The sequence below is a fragment of the Hippoglossus hippoglossus genome, chromosome 11 (assembly GCF_009819705.1).
Source record: "Hippoglossus hippoglossus isolate fHipHip1 chromosome 11, fHipHip1.pri, whole genome shotgun sequence".
NCBI lineage: Eukaryota > Metazoa > Chordata > Actinopteri > Pleuronectiformes > Pleuronectidae > Hippoglossus > Hippoglossus hippoglossus.
The window spans coordinates 12744499-12758090 of NC_047161.1; the positions used below are offsets into that span (position 1 = coordinate 12744499).

Consider the following 13592-nt stretch of genomic DNA (forward strand, 5'->3'; position numbering starts at 1 on the left):
TGCAGTGTATGTCATAGACAGGCCTACAGCATAGGCTACTATTCTGTCACTTCAAGGGAGGAGCACGCCTGTGTCACCGCATTCCTTTGTCGCAGTTACGGTTTGAGGTGTGTGAGCGTGTACGTGTGTTTACGCAAGCGGGGTTAAGACCGATGCACACCTGTGAAGTCACAATATCATTTGTTAGATTTCCTGGACTGCTGTGGCTCATTAATCATGGTGCAATGAGGCCACGAAATCAGGGCGAATTGTAGTGACACGTTTTACCACAAGGGGGCGTAATTGTGTCACCATGGAGCCAGAAAGCGGAGTTGAGTTGGAGTGAAATTAATCCGATGCTGGGAAAGAAAAAAACCACCATGTGAGATGTTATCACGGAACCACGTCCTCAAGCAGCTCTCACACATGCACATTGTTTATTCTGCTCCACAGGTGTGATTCAAGGTGAGGAGGAAAAAGATTGCTGCAACTTCAGCCTTCTCTCTCTCTCTCTCTCTCTCTCTCTCTCTCTCTCTCTCTCTCTCTCTCTCTCTCTCTCTCTCTCTCTCTCTCTCTCTCTCTCTCTCTCATTGGTCCAGTGTTATACAGTGTGGGCTGGTTCTGGTGGGTATAAGGTGCGGCCTCTTACTGGTTGTGCGCCTCCTGCAGTGCGCGCACAGGGGAATAAACCACTATACAGCCCGAGCTATAAAGAATCCCATTGTGCACAGCCGTTGCATGTTACAAGTTGCATGTTGCATGTTGTCTGCCATGTGCACACACGCTTTCTGAGCATGTTGTGAAATGAGTGCAGCAGCTCCTCGTGGTTTCGTTACTGGAGACGCGGTGTCCTCATTTGACTAAAAATAACTTGGGAACTGTCATTGGCCCGAAGTGAGGAGCGCACCATGAAGACTGGGAAGCTCTGAAGCTCTGCTCCCTGCAAACAGGTGGATTACTGCTCATTTCTGAAGGTAAGACACACTTCACCATCACTAATTTAATCCATTGGGTGACAGGTAGTTAAACAGTATCATCATATAACTCTTGTTTCGGTGGTTTTACAGTAATTGAGTCTAACTGGTGGATTTACACAGGAGCAAACAAAGAGCTTCATAATGGATTGATTTTAAGATCATTTTTTGTTCAAGTTTAGCAAAGAAAAGCACGTGAGACAAAGGTGGATTGTTTAATGGTTTTGTTTTGTTGACTATTGGATCCTACACACCCCAATGCTTTAAACAGACACATAAACAAACACTAGGATAAGGTTTGGGGATAAAGATCTCAGCTGCCAAAAGTGCTGTCAACACCAGTCACAGATACAGAGCAGAGGAAAATCCTCTGTATTTAACCAGGATTTACAGCTGGTTAATTGATCAAACTCTCTCCATCAACTCCTATTGTAAAAATCCTGGGGTTCATTGTTCTCATGTGAGCAACCTTCTGACAACTAAAGGTGTGAAAACGCCCTGATAAGGTTGTAACAGCTGCATGTTCCAGCTGCCTGTCTGTGTCACTTTGGATCCTCACGGCTTCCGGGTGAACCAGACGTATTTTAGGTCAGTGAAAACAACTGGTGTGACAGAGGTGCATTTCCAGTGAGGCCCACCTGTTCTGCAGGAGCTCAGCAGATCTTGGCCCCCAAGAAACATCCACACTGGCCGTGTCACTCACAGAGGCTGCATGACACAGATATGAAGATAGAAATAGCAGCAGAGGACAGCGCGCCAGTTGCAGAGGGGGAGGAACACAACATATGAGCTTTACACAAGTAGATAAAGACGAGGGACAGATACACAGAGATTCAACAAACACACCATCGGCTCTGTGTCTTATTAAACTGGAGGATCATGAGGAGATTCCTCAGAGAACTGAACGTCCACAAACATGGGATTGTTTTCAGCCTTTCAGCCGTGGCAGAGAGATAGTTGAGAATTTATGATGTCAAAGAGGTGGGTGGGGGTCTCAGTGACTGTCAGTGGGGATCATTTACCAGCCAAGTTGCCAACTATGTGGGGAGATTGAAACGTGTTGACATATCCCTGGAAAGCCGTGGTGGTGGTGCTTATAACCATGTTGCACCTCAAGACATCCTACACATACGCTGGAAAGCCTAACAATGTGTTTTGTGCGCCGCATCATGTTCCTGTGGCGTTTCCCTTAACGTGTTTTCCACTCAGTTGCTGCAGAGAAGGCCTTTTGTCAGTGAGTGACCCGAGGGTCTAATTTACTTCTTCACACAACACTCACCATTGTCCCTGCCTCCAAAGTCCCACCACAGAGCATTGTGGGAAGAAGATGAGGAGGACATGGGCTCGGGCAGGGTGTGTGTGTCAGATTTCTCTGGGAAGGAAGGAGCGCTCGCTGTTTCCTGTTTTTCTGCGGCCCTGTAGTGGAGAAAGCCCTTCCTGTTGAAGAAGCGGAGGGTAGGAGGAGGTCGGCGAGGGCGACCCTTCACACAGTGGCAGCTTCTGACCTGAGTAATCCTAGAGGCTGGTCCAGTGGCTGCGGAGCATGCACATAGGATGGTGACTGTGTTTTTCACTGTCCTCTGCAGGTATATCTGAGGCCCCCGGCATGCCAGCACCCCCTCCTCCCCCTCCGCCTCCCCCGGCACCACCTCCACCCCCACCGCCACCTGCCAGCGCCGGCCCGCCACAGGTACAACTGTCTCCTTCTTCTCCCCTTCTTTCTCAAACTTTACACTGTAAACCCTCACCTTCTCAGTGACCATCAACCAAATACCTGGAGGTTATTTGCATTATTGATTGAGGTACAGACACACACACACACACTCAGCAGACAGCAGACTCTCAATAGCAGCAGAGTGTTATGTTTCCACAGCGTCCTCCTGTTAAATGAGCTCCTGCTCCGGGGCCACGCTCCAGACACACAGTTTAAAAGCTTCTAATCTAAAGTCACAATGATGTGTATGAGAGAAACACTCACCTAAGACCTAATATCCTCCTCTTTCTCTTCTTCTCTCATCTTCTCCAGTGTCTCCCTCTTTCTTATCCCTTTCTTTGTTTAATGCTTTCAATGCACACGCTGGCGTTTTTAGTTTGTTAGAAGAACATACCAACAAGACGTGAAACCATGGGTGGCTGGATGGAACAGTGGTTAGCGCTCGCACTAAGAAGGTTCCGGGTTTGAATCCCAGTTTGGCGTTAGGAATTTGCATATGCGCCCTGTGTCTGTGTGTTTTTAGTCATTTTTACTACTTTATCTCTTATGTGACCAATGCCATGATTTGTATTTCTTGTTGCTAAGCACGTAAAATTGTTATGAAAAGGGCTATATAGTTCTTCATTATGATTATGATTATTATTATGATTATTGTTATTATATAGTGTGGGGGGCTAATGATAATAATTGGGCTTTGGTGGAGGGGACTGATGAGATACAAAACATATATCATACACTAAAATATGGTCTAAGTTATAAAAAAGTGTGTTTCCTTTTCTCTCTGTGTGGCAGTGTCTGTCCGAGCCTCCTAAGCTCCCGTCTGGAGGAGGAGGAGGTGGAAGGAATGCCCTGTTGGCCGACATCCAGAATGGAGCCAGGCTCAAGAAAGTCACACAGGTCAATGACCGCAGTGCCCCTGTTGTCGATAGTAAGAGAAGCAGCACGTCAACAGACACACACACACAGTCTGTGCTCAGACGTTCAATGGTGATCACATGCTGCGAGTATCACTGACCCATCCGTTCTCATAGTGGAAGCGGAGTTTACTAGTGTTTGTGTGGTGAGAAAATAATGTGTTGTGTTGGAGAGAAAGCAGATGTAGTGGAAGGAAAGATACACACACGCTCACACACACACACACACACACACACACACACACACACACACACACACACACACACACACACACACACACACACACACACGCCCAGTGCACACTTCAGGATGGAATGCCCTATAACAGATAAGGATGCAGACAGAGGAAGCGACTGTGCACAGTAGGCCTGACATACATTGTATTCCCATTATATAAAATAGTTAATATAAATAGTCATGTTGGTTTATAAGGCAAATCAATATACTTAACATTCATGACAATGTTTAAATTAGCATAAATAAGTCATATTTGAGTTATGTTTAGTGAGTAAACATAACCTTAATATGTGTAATATTTTATTTTCATGTGAATCCAACAGACTTCATTGAGGGAGGATCTGTTTAATTTCTAAAAACACCTTCACCCTGCATGTGTTTAATGCACAAGACAAATATTCTCTGAGGTCATAATAATGTTAAAATTGCATTTTAGGTTCAAACTTTGAATTCAAAGATTAGAATATTAGAATGTCATACAAATGGCTCACAACTAACCATTGTCCAGTGTTATTATTTCTATTCACATTGACAACACACTAGAAAGCTGACGCATGAGAAACCAGTGGAACGTTTATGGATGTGTCCTTTCAGTTGGTGGATGAATCAGCTTAATTAAAAGATTTGGAAGGTGGATCAGTGGAACCTGTCTGCAGTGAAAGTCAGTTAACAGTAACAGTGACAGTTGGATGTATTAAGCCGGTGGAAACAGAAATATTGTGTAGTTGGCCCTCAGGGACATTATGTGATTTGGGTGGTGCAAACTTGTTCCTGCTCATGTTCCTGCATGAACCACTGCTTTCATCTTTTTAATGTTGAGTTACCAACAGAATTCTCACAAGCATGAAACCACTGAACACAATCTCTCACAAGACTGTTTTCTGGATGAATGAATCAATGCGGGATTGACTGTGTAATTTAATATGTTTGTTAAAACCCTCCAGGATCAGAGTTTTGTGATTTTGACATGATAAATATCTGCGTGTCTCCTTGTCGTTGATTTAATATGTTTGTTAAAACCCTCCAGGATCAGAGTTTTGTGATTTTGACATGATAAATATCTGCGTGTCTCCTTGTCGTTGATGACTCTAAAGCATCTGTGTGTTTTCACCAGATAATAAAACCAGCAGTGGAGATGCATCCAGCAGTGTCGGTGCCCCACAGGGTTCATCAGGAGGGATGACACCCGTGGGACCCTCTTTGGGTGGGCTATTTGCTGGAGGGTTCCCCTCCCTCAGGCCTATAGGACAAAGAGACTTGACAGTCAAGACCTCAGGTTGGTGGTTCTTACTAGATACATATTCAGTAGAGCCTGACCGATATATTGGTTGGCCGATTCCATTATGTTTGATGATATGAAAACCTTTATTTGACTGAATATATATATATAATCGGCCAATATATTGGTATTGACATCGGCCCCCGAAGCTCTAAATCGGTCTGGCTCTAACTTTCAGAAACCTTCTCTGGTTATGTTGACCATCCCACTGACTCTCTTTCATTCGTGTGTGTCAAAGTGTCTCGATCGAGCTCGTTAGCGTCCCTGAAGCCGCTGTGGAACGCACCCACGTCCGCAGACCCTGAGCCCCACATGACGGCAGAGCCCCGCATCTCCACCCACCGCACACCCGCTCCCTCATCCTCCGCTCCTCCCTCTCCCTCTCACGGCAGCAAGCACCCACCTCTTTTCCCTGCTTCCTCCCCCCCTCTGATTCCCCCGGCCCCTCCCTCTGCTCCTCCCCCACCGCCGCCACCTCAAGCCTTCCAGGACCGTCCAGCCAGCAGGCCCCCGCCGCTCCCCTCCTGTCCTCCCCCTCCACCGCCATCCCAGGTCACCAAGCCCACCTGGCTTCCGATCCAGCACTCCCACCACGCTTCCATCTCCCAGCCCTCTACTCCTCCTCCTCCTCCTCCTCCTTTCCATCCTCCCTCCGCTGCCCCTGGGGACCGCTCCTCGGGATGCTTCTACCCTCTGCTTCCCTCTCCAGTCCACTCCGAACCGTCGAGGTTCCCCATCCTGCGGGACAGCCCTCTGGGACCTCCTCCCCCACCTCCTCCTCCGCCTCTCCCATCTTCCTTTACCCCCACCTGCCCAACCAACCTCCCTCCACCGCCGCCAAAGATGGCCCCAGTGCCCTCCCCAGCCATGCGCTCACTGCCGCCGTCATACCCCTGCAACGCTCCCACCCGACGGCCACCTGCTGTGCCCAGAAGTGCAGGTAGGTGGACGCCTCTCCTTGTCTTGCAGATGACTCTGCAGAATGACCATAGACTGTAAATAAAGGTTGACGTCAAGTCTCCACTTCCTATCACTATCTAGTAATGAAGCCAGAATATCCTGGATACAAACGCCGTCTTGCACATTTGGAGACAGAGTCTGCACAGTAGTGTTCAGTGGATAGAGCCGCAGTCGTTCCGCACGATATTTTACCGCATTTTTAGAGCATAAAATAATTTAAACCAAACTTCCGAATTCATCAGTTAAATAAGAACTCTCCTAAACTACAAAAAACATCTTTGAGATTTTTCTTTTTGACATGTGCTTGTCCCATCCACTAACATGGAGGAAGAGTATGACCTGTACTGCAGCCAGACACTAGGGGGAGATCAAGGCATTTTGGCTTCACTTTGAATTAGCTCTCATGTTGTCCATGGTTAAATATAGTCTATGGGAAAGAGCAGCTGAAAAACGAACATCCTGTGGTTCAGTGTGGTTACTTGATCTCAAATATGCACTAGACGAGGCAACCTGACAAATAAAAAAAATAAAACTGCACTGGACTTCAATCAAGTTGCACATAATCATAGATATCAGTTCCCTTAATGTGTCTAATTTTTTTCATAAAGATCCAATGAATTATTCTCCGTGAAAATGCACCAAAATTGAGTGGAAATCCATCCAGTTGTTTTTGTATAATCTTGCTTACAAACAAACAAGTAAACCAACCAACCAACCAACAAACAGGCAGGGGTGAAAACATAACCTCCTTGGTTCTGTAGGAATGTAGCTTTTTAATCATATAGACAAAATACACAAACATACAAACACTTGATTTTACAAGTGGGTTATAGATTAACACCACTAGAAATTACACTAGTTCTTTTGTTACTGTTTTTCTGCGTTTAAAACTGTCCCATAATATAATAATAACAGGTGTTGCAGGTATGTGAGCATGTGTCGTGTAACTGCAGTTTTTTTAACAACATGTAAAAAACAGTTTCACAAAGAAAATCAACGTGTTCGAATCCGTCACATCAGATTTGGTGTTATACTTGTTAAGATGTCAGCTCCATTGCTGACGTCAGACTCCTCTCTCCCGCGACAGGTGCGGGTCGGCTGGCTCCTCCTCCAGCTCCTCCGGCACGTTCCCCGAACACGGAGCTGTCCACCCGCATTCCTCCCCCTCCGCCTCTCCTGCCCCCATCCAGTCTCAGGAACGGACTCCTGCACAGCCTGGGTGAGACTCAACATCTCACGCTTGTGATCTGCGACCTCAGAGAATTAGACACCACAACGAGAAGTGTGTCAGATACGTGAACTAGTTATCTCACTGTACCTGTATGTCCATGCAGCTCTGGCAGAGGATTTTGAATCCAAGTTCCACTTCCACCCGGTAGAAGATTTACCTCCTCCAGACGAGTTCAGGCCCTTCCCTCGGATCTACCCCAGCAAAGAGAACAGAGGTAGCAGCAGCAGCCCGGCGCTTGTTATTTCTCAGCTCTAATTAACCATGACCTCATCTTTATTTAACATCTTCTTCTTCTTTCCTCTTCTCTTTCAGTGAACCCCAAACCACCAATGATTAGGACACACCTCAGATGAGTTCAGGCCCGTTCTTCATCCCCCACACAGCAACAAAATAAAGACTCTGTTCCTCCTCCTCATGACAATAACACAATTGCCATGGACTTGTCTGGATGCGAGCCCTGTGTGTGTTTTGTTTGCGTTCAGTATGTTAGCATGTGTGGATGTGGTGAGTGTCAAACAGGCTCCATGCCTTATACTGACTATGCGACCTTTGACCTTTTCCAGTGTGGAATGTTTTGAATCCGTGTGAGGAGGAGGGCACTCCCTACTTATAAACTACACACACACACACACACACACACACACACGCACACACACTATACTCCAAGGACAGTGGCTCCCACTAGCCATATTTAACATGACTCTCGACACAGTGTAAAAGCTCAAGCATTTCAGTATCTACAAGTATAGAATATTTTTCATTATACCTCTTGTGATACAGTATATATCGGAGAGACGTTTTATTATGATGTATAAAGTGGCACTTTTAAACTCTGAATTCAACCAAAAAAACAGATAATGACAGAAATATACAAACTGTGGTCCAGCAACAGCTTCTGTACAAGGGGGTGCAAAGTCACAGCACACGACAAAAAGTACTTTTCTCAAAGATGGTTTCTGTCATTTGAAGTAGTTCTTATCAAACTGTTCGAGTGCTAATCTTTCCAGTAACTTGTGTTAATTAGTTATTTGATGCTATAGAAATTAAAGTAAATTATGATTGGCTTGTGATGGGTCGAACGAGCAGCTGCATCCTCTGATTGTTATTGCTACTCTGGCTCCAAATGTGTAAGACTCTGGTGTTTGTATGTGGGATATTTTCGCTTAATTTGTGGAAAGCGAGAGGTAGCAGACATGTCGTCCCTCTTTCTACACAGTCTTGTGTTTTTAAGTTGGATCCGTTTTCCTCCGTTATGGGAATTCTATGCAGCCAATGAGTCAGCCTTATTTCAATGTGAACCTCAATGAGGAGAAAAAACGATCTCAGCACATTTCACAATTATACATAACTGAACATTCAGTGCAGCGGTGCTCTCCTGTGTTTATGTGATTATTTTTCTAAACTCCAAAATAAAGTATTAAATTGTTCAAAAACAAAAGGTGATGTGAAAATTACTGACACTGCAAACAGCATGGGGATGCATCCGTTTGAAGCTACACTCAGGTGTCGTCTTTTATGAATTGATAATGAGTGAGGTATACAGTTTCCCATCTCCCCCGTAGCAACCATTGCTAACACCTGTGAAAACAGTGCCACCTGCTGGTTCAGTGTGTGAACATCAAGTACAGCACAGCATTTTGTTCAAAACCCAGTCACTTTATTAATCACATTTATTAACGGTTAGAAACTAATATACAACATTTCACAAATCAGAGCAGCTGTTTGCTTATTGAGGTTATTCCTGATGTGTTTACATTAAAAAAGTCAACCTCAATGAAACAGGGCAGCACTGTGGTTCTGAGTCCTGTTTGTAATATCTAAAAAAACTGCCTCCAGACCAGTGTAAAAAAAGTAACCGGTACAGTTGTGTCTCCTTGTCCATTCACACGATCCTTCTCTTAATGATATATATAATTATTCTTGTATCAAAGTAAATACAAAAATGCTCACTTTAATATCCATTTCTCAATGTTTTTATTTAAAAATATCTAATAAAAAAACTATTCTGAACAATATGTCCTTTTAGCAGCGTGCGCATGGGAGATTTACTTTTCTCACGGATATTTTGACAGACTAATTTCATTGCAGATATCGTCTTACATTACCTGCCCCCATGGATTCACACCTTATCTGTTCCCTCAGATATTCTGTGACACTGAAACAGATAAAGATCTAAAAATGTGGACTTATATGGAAGATTGAGATGACAATTACCTGTTATCTTTTGGTATAGGAAGTTTTCAAGGGTTTAAAAAAAGAAAAGTTGAACTTTAGTGGTCTTAAAAAGGAGCAAAATTGGTTTGACACACAAATAGGCTAAGATTTGCAGGTGAAATATAACTAAAAGTAGCACATAAACACACTCACTGACTCAAAACCCACAACACACTGCTTTAAACAGGATAGGTTTAAGTGTCCCACACCATACAAACACAGCACTTTTCTAAAACCACTTCAGGTGACCTGAGAGAATGTTTGCTAAAACCTCTGCAACCGAAGTGCATCCACCATGAACCATGACTGAGCGAGTCGTGGGAGCGGGAGAGACTTTTACAGTTCATCGTGTTTGTAAGTGAACTCTCTGGAGGATATAAAGCCGTCTTTGTTCTCGTCCTCTTTTGCGAAGATGTCCTCCATCATGTTCTCATGCAGAGTGTCGTTGGGAGGGTAGCCATGACGCTCAAACTCCTTCCTCAGGTATATTTTCACCTGGCAGATCAAGTAAGGGAAGGGCAATGAGTGACACACAGCGAGGGGTTGACAGAAAAAAGAAACACAAAAATAGACTTAAATATGATGCAGATTGAGACAATAAGATTTGTCTACACACATGTGTACTGTGTGTAGACAAATCCAGTTACATCCCTTCCAATTGAGGATTAAGAAATACCTTTACTGAATAGGCAATACTACAATTTTTAACTCAAGACTCATCTTGTAGCTTGTTTTAAACTTTGAAAGATCATCTCCAAAATCCCATCTCCATGGATAAATTAAATTATCCAGAGTTTTAAGCATAAGTTTCAATTGACCATGAACTTTGAGCTTTCAGATGTGCAGACTTGAATGTGTCGTGAATCCTCATACCACAGATTTGTAACATCTCATCTATATGGGGCCACTATTGTAGCAAAACTATTGACAAATGTGAGTCTCAATCTGTCTGTGTGCAATCAGATTTGTGAATGTGTAAAACTATCTTCAAATATGTAATCAGATTTCAAAATGTATATATATTTACTTTTTTATGTTAGTGCCTGTTTATTTAGTTAAATGTTAGTTTTGATAGCATGTATCTGTCACCTTGCTAAGAATAGAGCACCTTTACTCAGTATCGTACTTTATATACAGTGTATGGTATAGTACTGAAGAGACTGACGGTCACGTGACCTGCTGCCATATTACTATATCATGTGCATGTACTGCCCCCTTGTGGTCAATTCGTAGCATAACGTGTACTTCCCTATGTGATGTAATTATTCTTATAATGTGTTGCAGATATCACTAAGCACACACATACAAACAAATTCAAACAATTCAACCTGAACTGGTGTCAAGTTAATTTTAGAAATGATTTAAACATTTTGGTGTTTAGTATTGAGCCCTACTTTGGGGAGACCGTGGCTAATTCATCTACTTCATGTCAGAGTGTTTACTGAACAGAGACCAATGCAACTCTTGTCTTTACCTCATGTTTGGAGAGTCTCCAGTCATCGTTGAGGTCCATCTCCTGGAAGGACTCGTGCGATCTCGGCCCATTTCTGATTTCAAGGACCTCAATGATAAAGGTCAGTGTGCTTTCAGGTGGGATCTTACCTGAAAGAGGATACGACCACAGGACAGGAGGTCAACTACAACTGAGACTGGATACAGCCTGGGGGTTCTGTACTGGGAACCAGCTTGTTTGGTCATATGTTCTCATATAAATATATATATATATTGTAAAGATGTGAGTATTAATGACAGCCAGTTAGTCGTGTTTGTTGTCGTAGCAAAGGTCACATATGTGGAGGAGAAATGAGATGTTATTGGTTAGAGTGGCGTGTGCTTACCAGGACAGTTCACATGCTCCATGTTGAGATAAAGTGGACTAATACAACTGAATGAGACCCTCATTCAGTGTGGCAGTCCTAGAAATCCAACAAGACTGTTTTACATACAAACATGCCTCAACATACTTACATCACATGGTGTAAAACCAAAAGCTTTTCTTAGAAGAGAGTTTAATCTACCTGCATAACAACATGCAGGGAAGCTTGCATGCACACGGACACAGCTACCGTACCTTTCCCGTCCTTCCCATAGGCCAGGCCTGGAGGTATGACCAGCTTCCTCTTCTCTCCGGCGCACATGTCCTGCAGGCCTTTGTCCCAGCCTGTTATCACCTCTCTGATGCCCAGCGTGAACCACACCGGCTGCTTGTCGCCTTCGTTCCGACTTGTGGGCAGACACAGAGGCGGTGGGTCGTTACGGGCTCAGATGAAGTCAGACTTCCATCTTAAAGTGACTTATTTCAAAGAACGGGGCTTATGTTAAACCATGTATATGAAATAAAATGGATGAGTCCCTTTCACACCTTCATGGCTGTGGAGGAGGAAAGAACTCTCGCCTGTTGTGGCATCGCCCTCCAGTGAGGAGCTTTATTCTAAAGAGTAAAGTTATTCTATGACTGTCTTCTGTTTTACATGTGAAAATAACCCAATGCCCATATAGAAGAATAGAGAAAATACAGTCAATGCTCACTCACCACTTCATTGCATTAGCTTCTGTCAGTAAAATATATTACTATGATGTATTAGAAATTAAATAGGCCACATTGCTTTAGTACTGATGATTGACCAAATGACTTCATGGATTTATTGTCAATGGGATGGGCAGCCTTAGCCCTGTTTGAGACAACCATGGGGACGACGGGCCCTGTATCTTTACAATATTTTATCTGGAAAATGGTTTATGACACCATTAAATTGAACTTTTTTGATTGATTCGATCAGATTCTAAAGTGTTGATCACTGGTTGAGAAGCAGCATTGAGACCTTAATTAAAAGTCAAGACTTCTAACTGGGACTTTTCTCACAATGTTGCTGCTGATCTAAGTATTTAAAAAGGTAATTTACACACTCATTAGGTTTTAGTTAGTTAGTTTTGTTGAGTTAGTTTTCATTAGGACTTCTTCTAACTCGGGTGAGGTTGACCCTTTGCTTGGATGTGTCACGTGGCCACACACACAGATGCGTAACCATGGAGATACGAGTGGGAGGAGTGATGCTGCAAGAAATAACCTTTTTTTTTATATTTCACCTCTGGTCACATCTTGAAGCGCCTCGTGTCCAACATACCTGGAGTGAAACACGGTTCCGTTCTCGAACCGTCCGTCGTGATGCACGAGCAGGATGTCTCCGTACTTGGACTTCCGGTGACAGAGGAACGGCCTGAACATCACCTCCATCTGCACCTCGGCCTCAGGCAGCTTCGCCCCGCTGACAGCCGGCAGCAGCAGAGAGGAGCAGAGCCAGCGGAGCACGAGCTGCAGCACCATGTCCCCGGAGTCCGTGTCCAGGAGGAGACAGACCGCAGCAGCACGGAGGACGTTGAGCAGCAGCAGCAGGAGATGATTCTCGGTACGTGGCAGGGATGAGTTGTGGCAGGACCTTTCTCCTCTGATTGGTTGCTTCTCCTCTGAACCCCCCCGCCCACAGACTCTCCCTCTTACACGCGGTTGCCAGATCCACTGTTGTCCTACGGTGGCCGAGAGAGCTCAACACGCGTAAATAGAAATAAACACGTGCAAATTAAGAAAACAAACTTCGTCGATTTGATGACATGTGTGCTGCAAAAAAGCCACAACACATGCAGATACAAAAACTTGCTGCAAAAAGCCACAACTAATGCAAATACAGAAATGCGCTGCAAAAAGTTACAACACAAGCGTACTCTGAAAACAACCTCAACAATTTGATGACAATTTGAATTTAAAAGCAGTGTATATTGACAACTGAGAGTGACTCGCTATTGGTCAAGCGTTCACCTCAGCGTGACCCCGCTACTACGGCTCCACCACTTGATTGCGACTGCGCAGACTTTGACATTAAAGATGGCGGCTTTAAAAATGTGGATATTTTGGCTTCATTTCGGAGAATTGAGGAGAAGGGCAGATGTGTTGTCCATCTTAATATACAGTCTATAATTAACTAACAGAAATGTTGAGAACCACTTATCTACACCACAGAGCTATATTTTATATTTCAAATATTTTATGCATGATAATATAGTGTCTTAAGAAAACATGGTAATTGTAGCAAA

General features: G+C 44.0%; 2 protein-coding genes and 1 long non-coding RNA gene across 7 annotated transcripts; 2 read left to right on the plus strand and 1 right to left on the minus strand.

Annotated features, from left to right (window-relative positions):
* Positions 1 to 337: 337 nt before the first annotated feature.
* wipf3 (WAS/WASL interacting protein family member 3) lies at positions 338 to 7675 on the plus strand. 5 transcript variants are annotated; one of them, XM_034600098.1, is made up of 9 exons: positions 338 to 444; positions 794 to 953; positions 2540 to 2643; positions 3460 to 3595; positions 4934 to 5095; positions 5337 to 6038; positions 7146 to 7277; positions 7393 to 7503; positions 7602 to 7675. In XM_034600098.1, the coding sequence occupies exons 3-9, from the start codon at positions 2560 to 2562 to the stop codon at positions 7640 to 7642; spliced, it is 1368 nt and encodes a 455-aa protein (XP_034455989.1). In that variant the 5' UTR covers positions 338 to 444; positions 794 to 953; positions 2540 to 2559; the 3' UTR covers positions 7643 to 7675. The 5 variants fall into 5 exon arrangements, with proteins under 5 accessions (XP_034455989.1, XP_034455990.1, XP_034455988.1 ...); XM_034600099.1 differs by having other exon boundaries at positions 367 to 432; XM_034600097.1 differs by lacking the exon at positions 338 to 444 and having other exon boundaries at positions 523 to 953.
* Positions 7676 to 8275: 600 nt separating this feature from the next.
* On the plus strand, positions 8276 to 8727 carry LOC117770551. The gene is made up of 2 exons (XR_004615413.1): positions 8276 to 8312; positions 8506 to 8727. It is a non-coding gene; the product is annotated as an uncharacterized LOC117770551 (long non-coding RNA).
* Positions 8728 to 9246: 519 nt separating this feature from the next.
* LOC117770549 (peptidyl-prolyl cis-trans isomerase FKBP14-like) lies at positions 9247 to 12956 on the minus strand. Its single transcript, XM_034600103.1, has 4 exons — positions 12629 to 12956; positions 11575 to 11726; positions 10978 to 11105; positions 9247 to 9998 (listed from the first exon to the last, which is right to left on the minus strand). Exons 1-4 carry the CDS (start codon positions 12826 to 12828, stop codon positions 9840 to 9842), a joined length of 639 nt encoding a protein of 212 aa, XP_034455994.1. The 5' UTR covers positions 12829 to 12956; the 3' UTR covers positions 9247 to 9839.
* Positions 12957 to 13592: the final 636 nt, after the last annotated feature.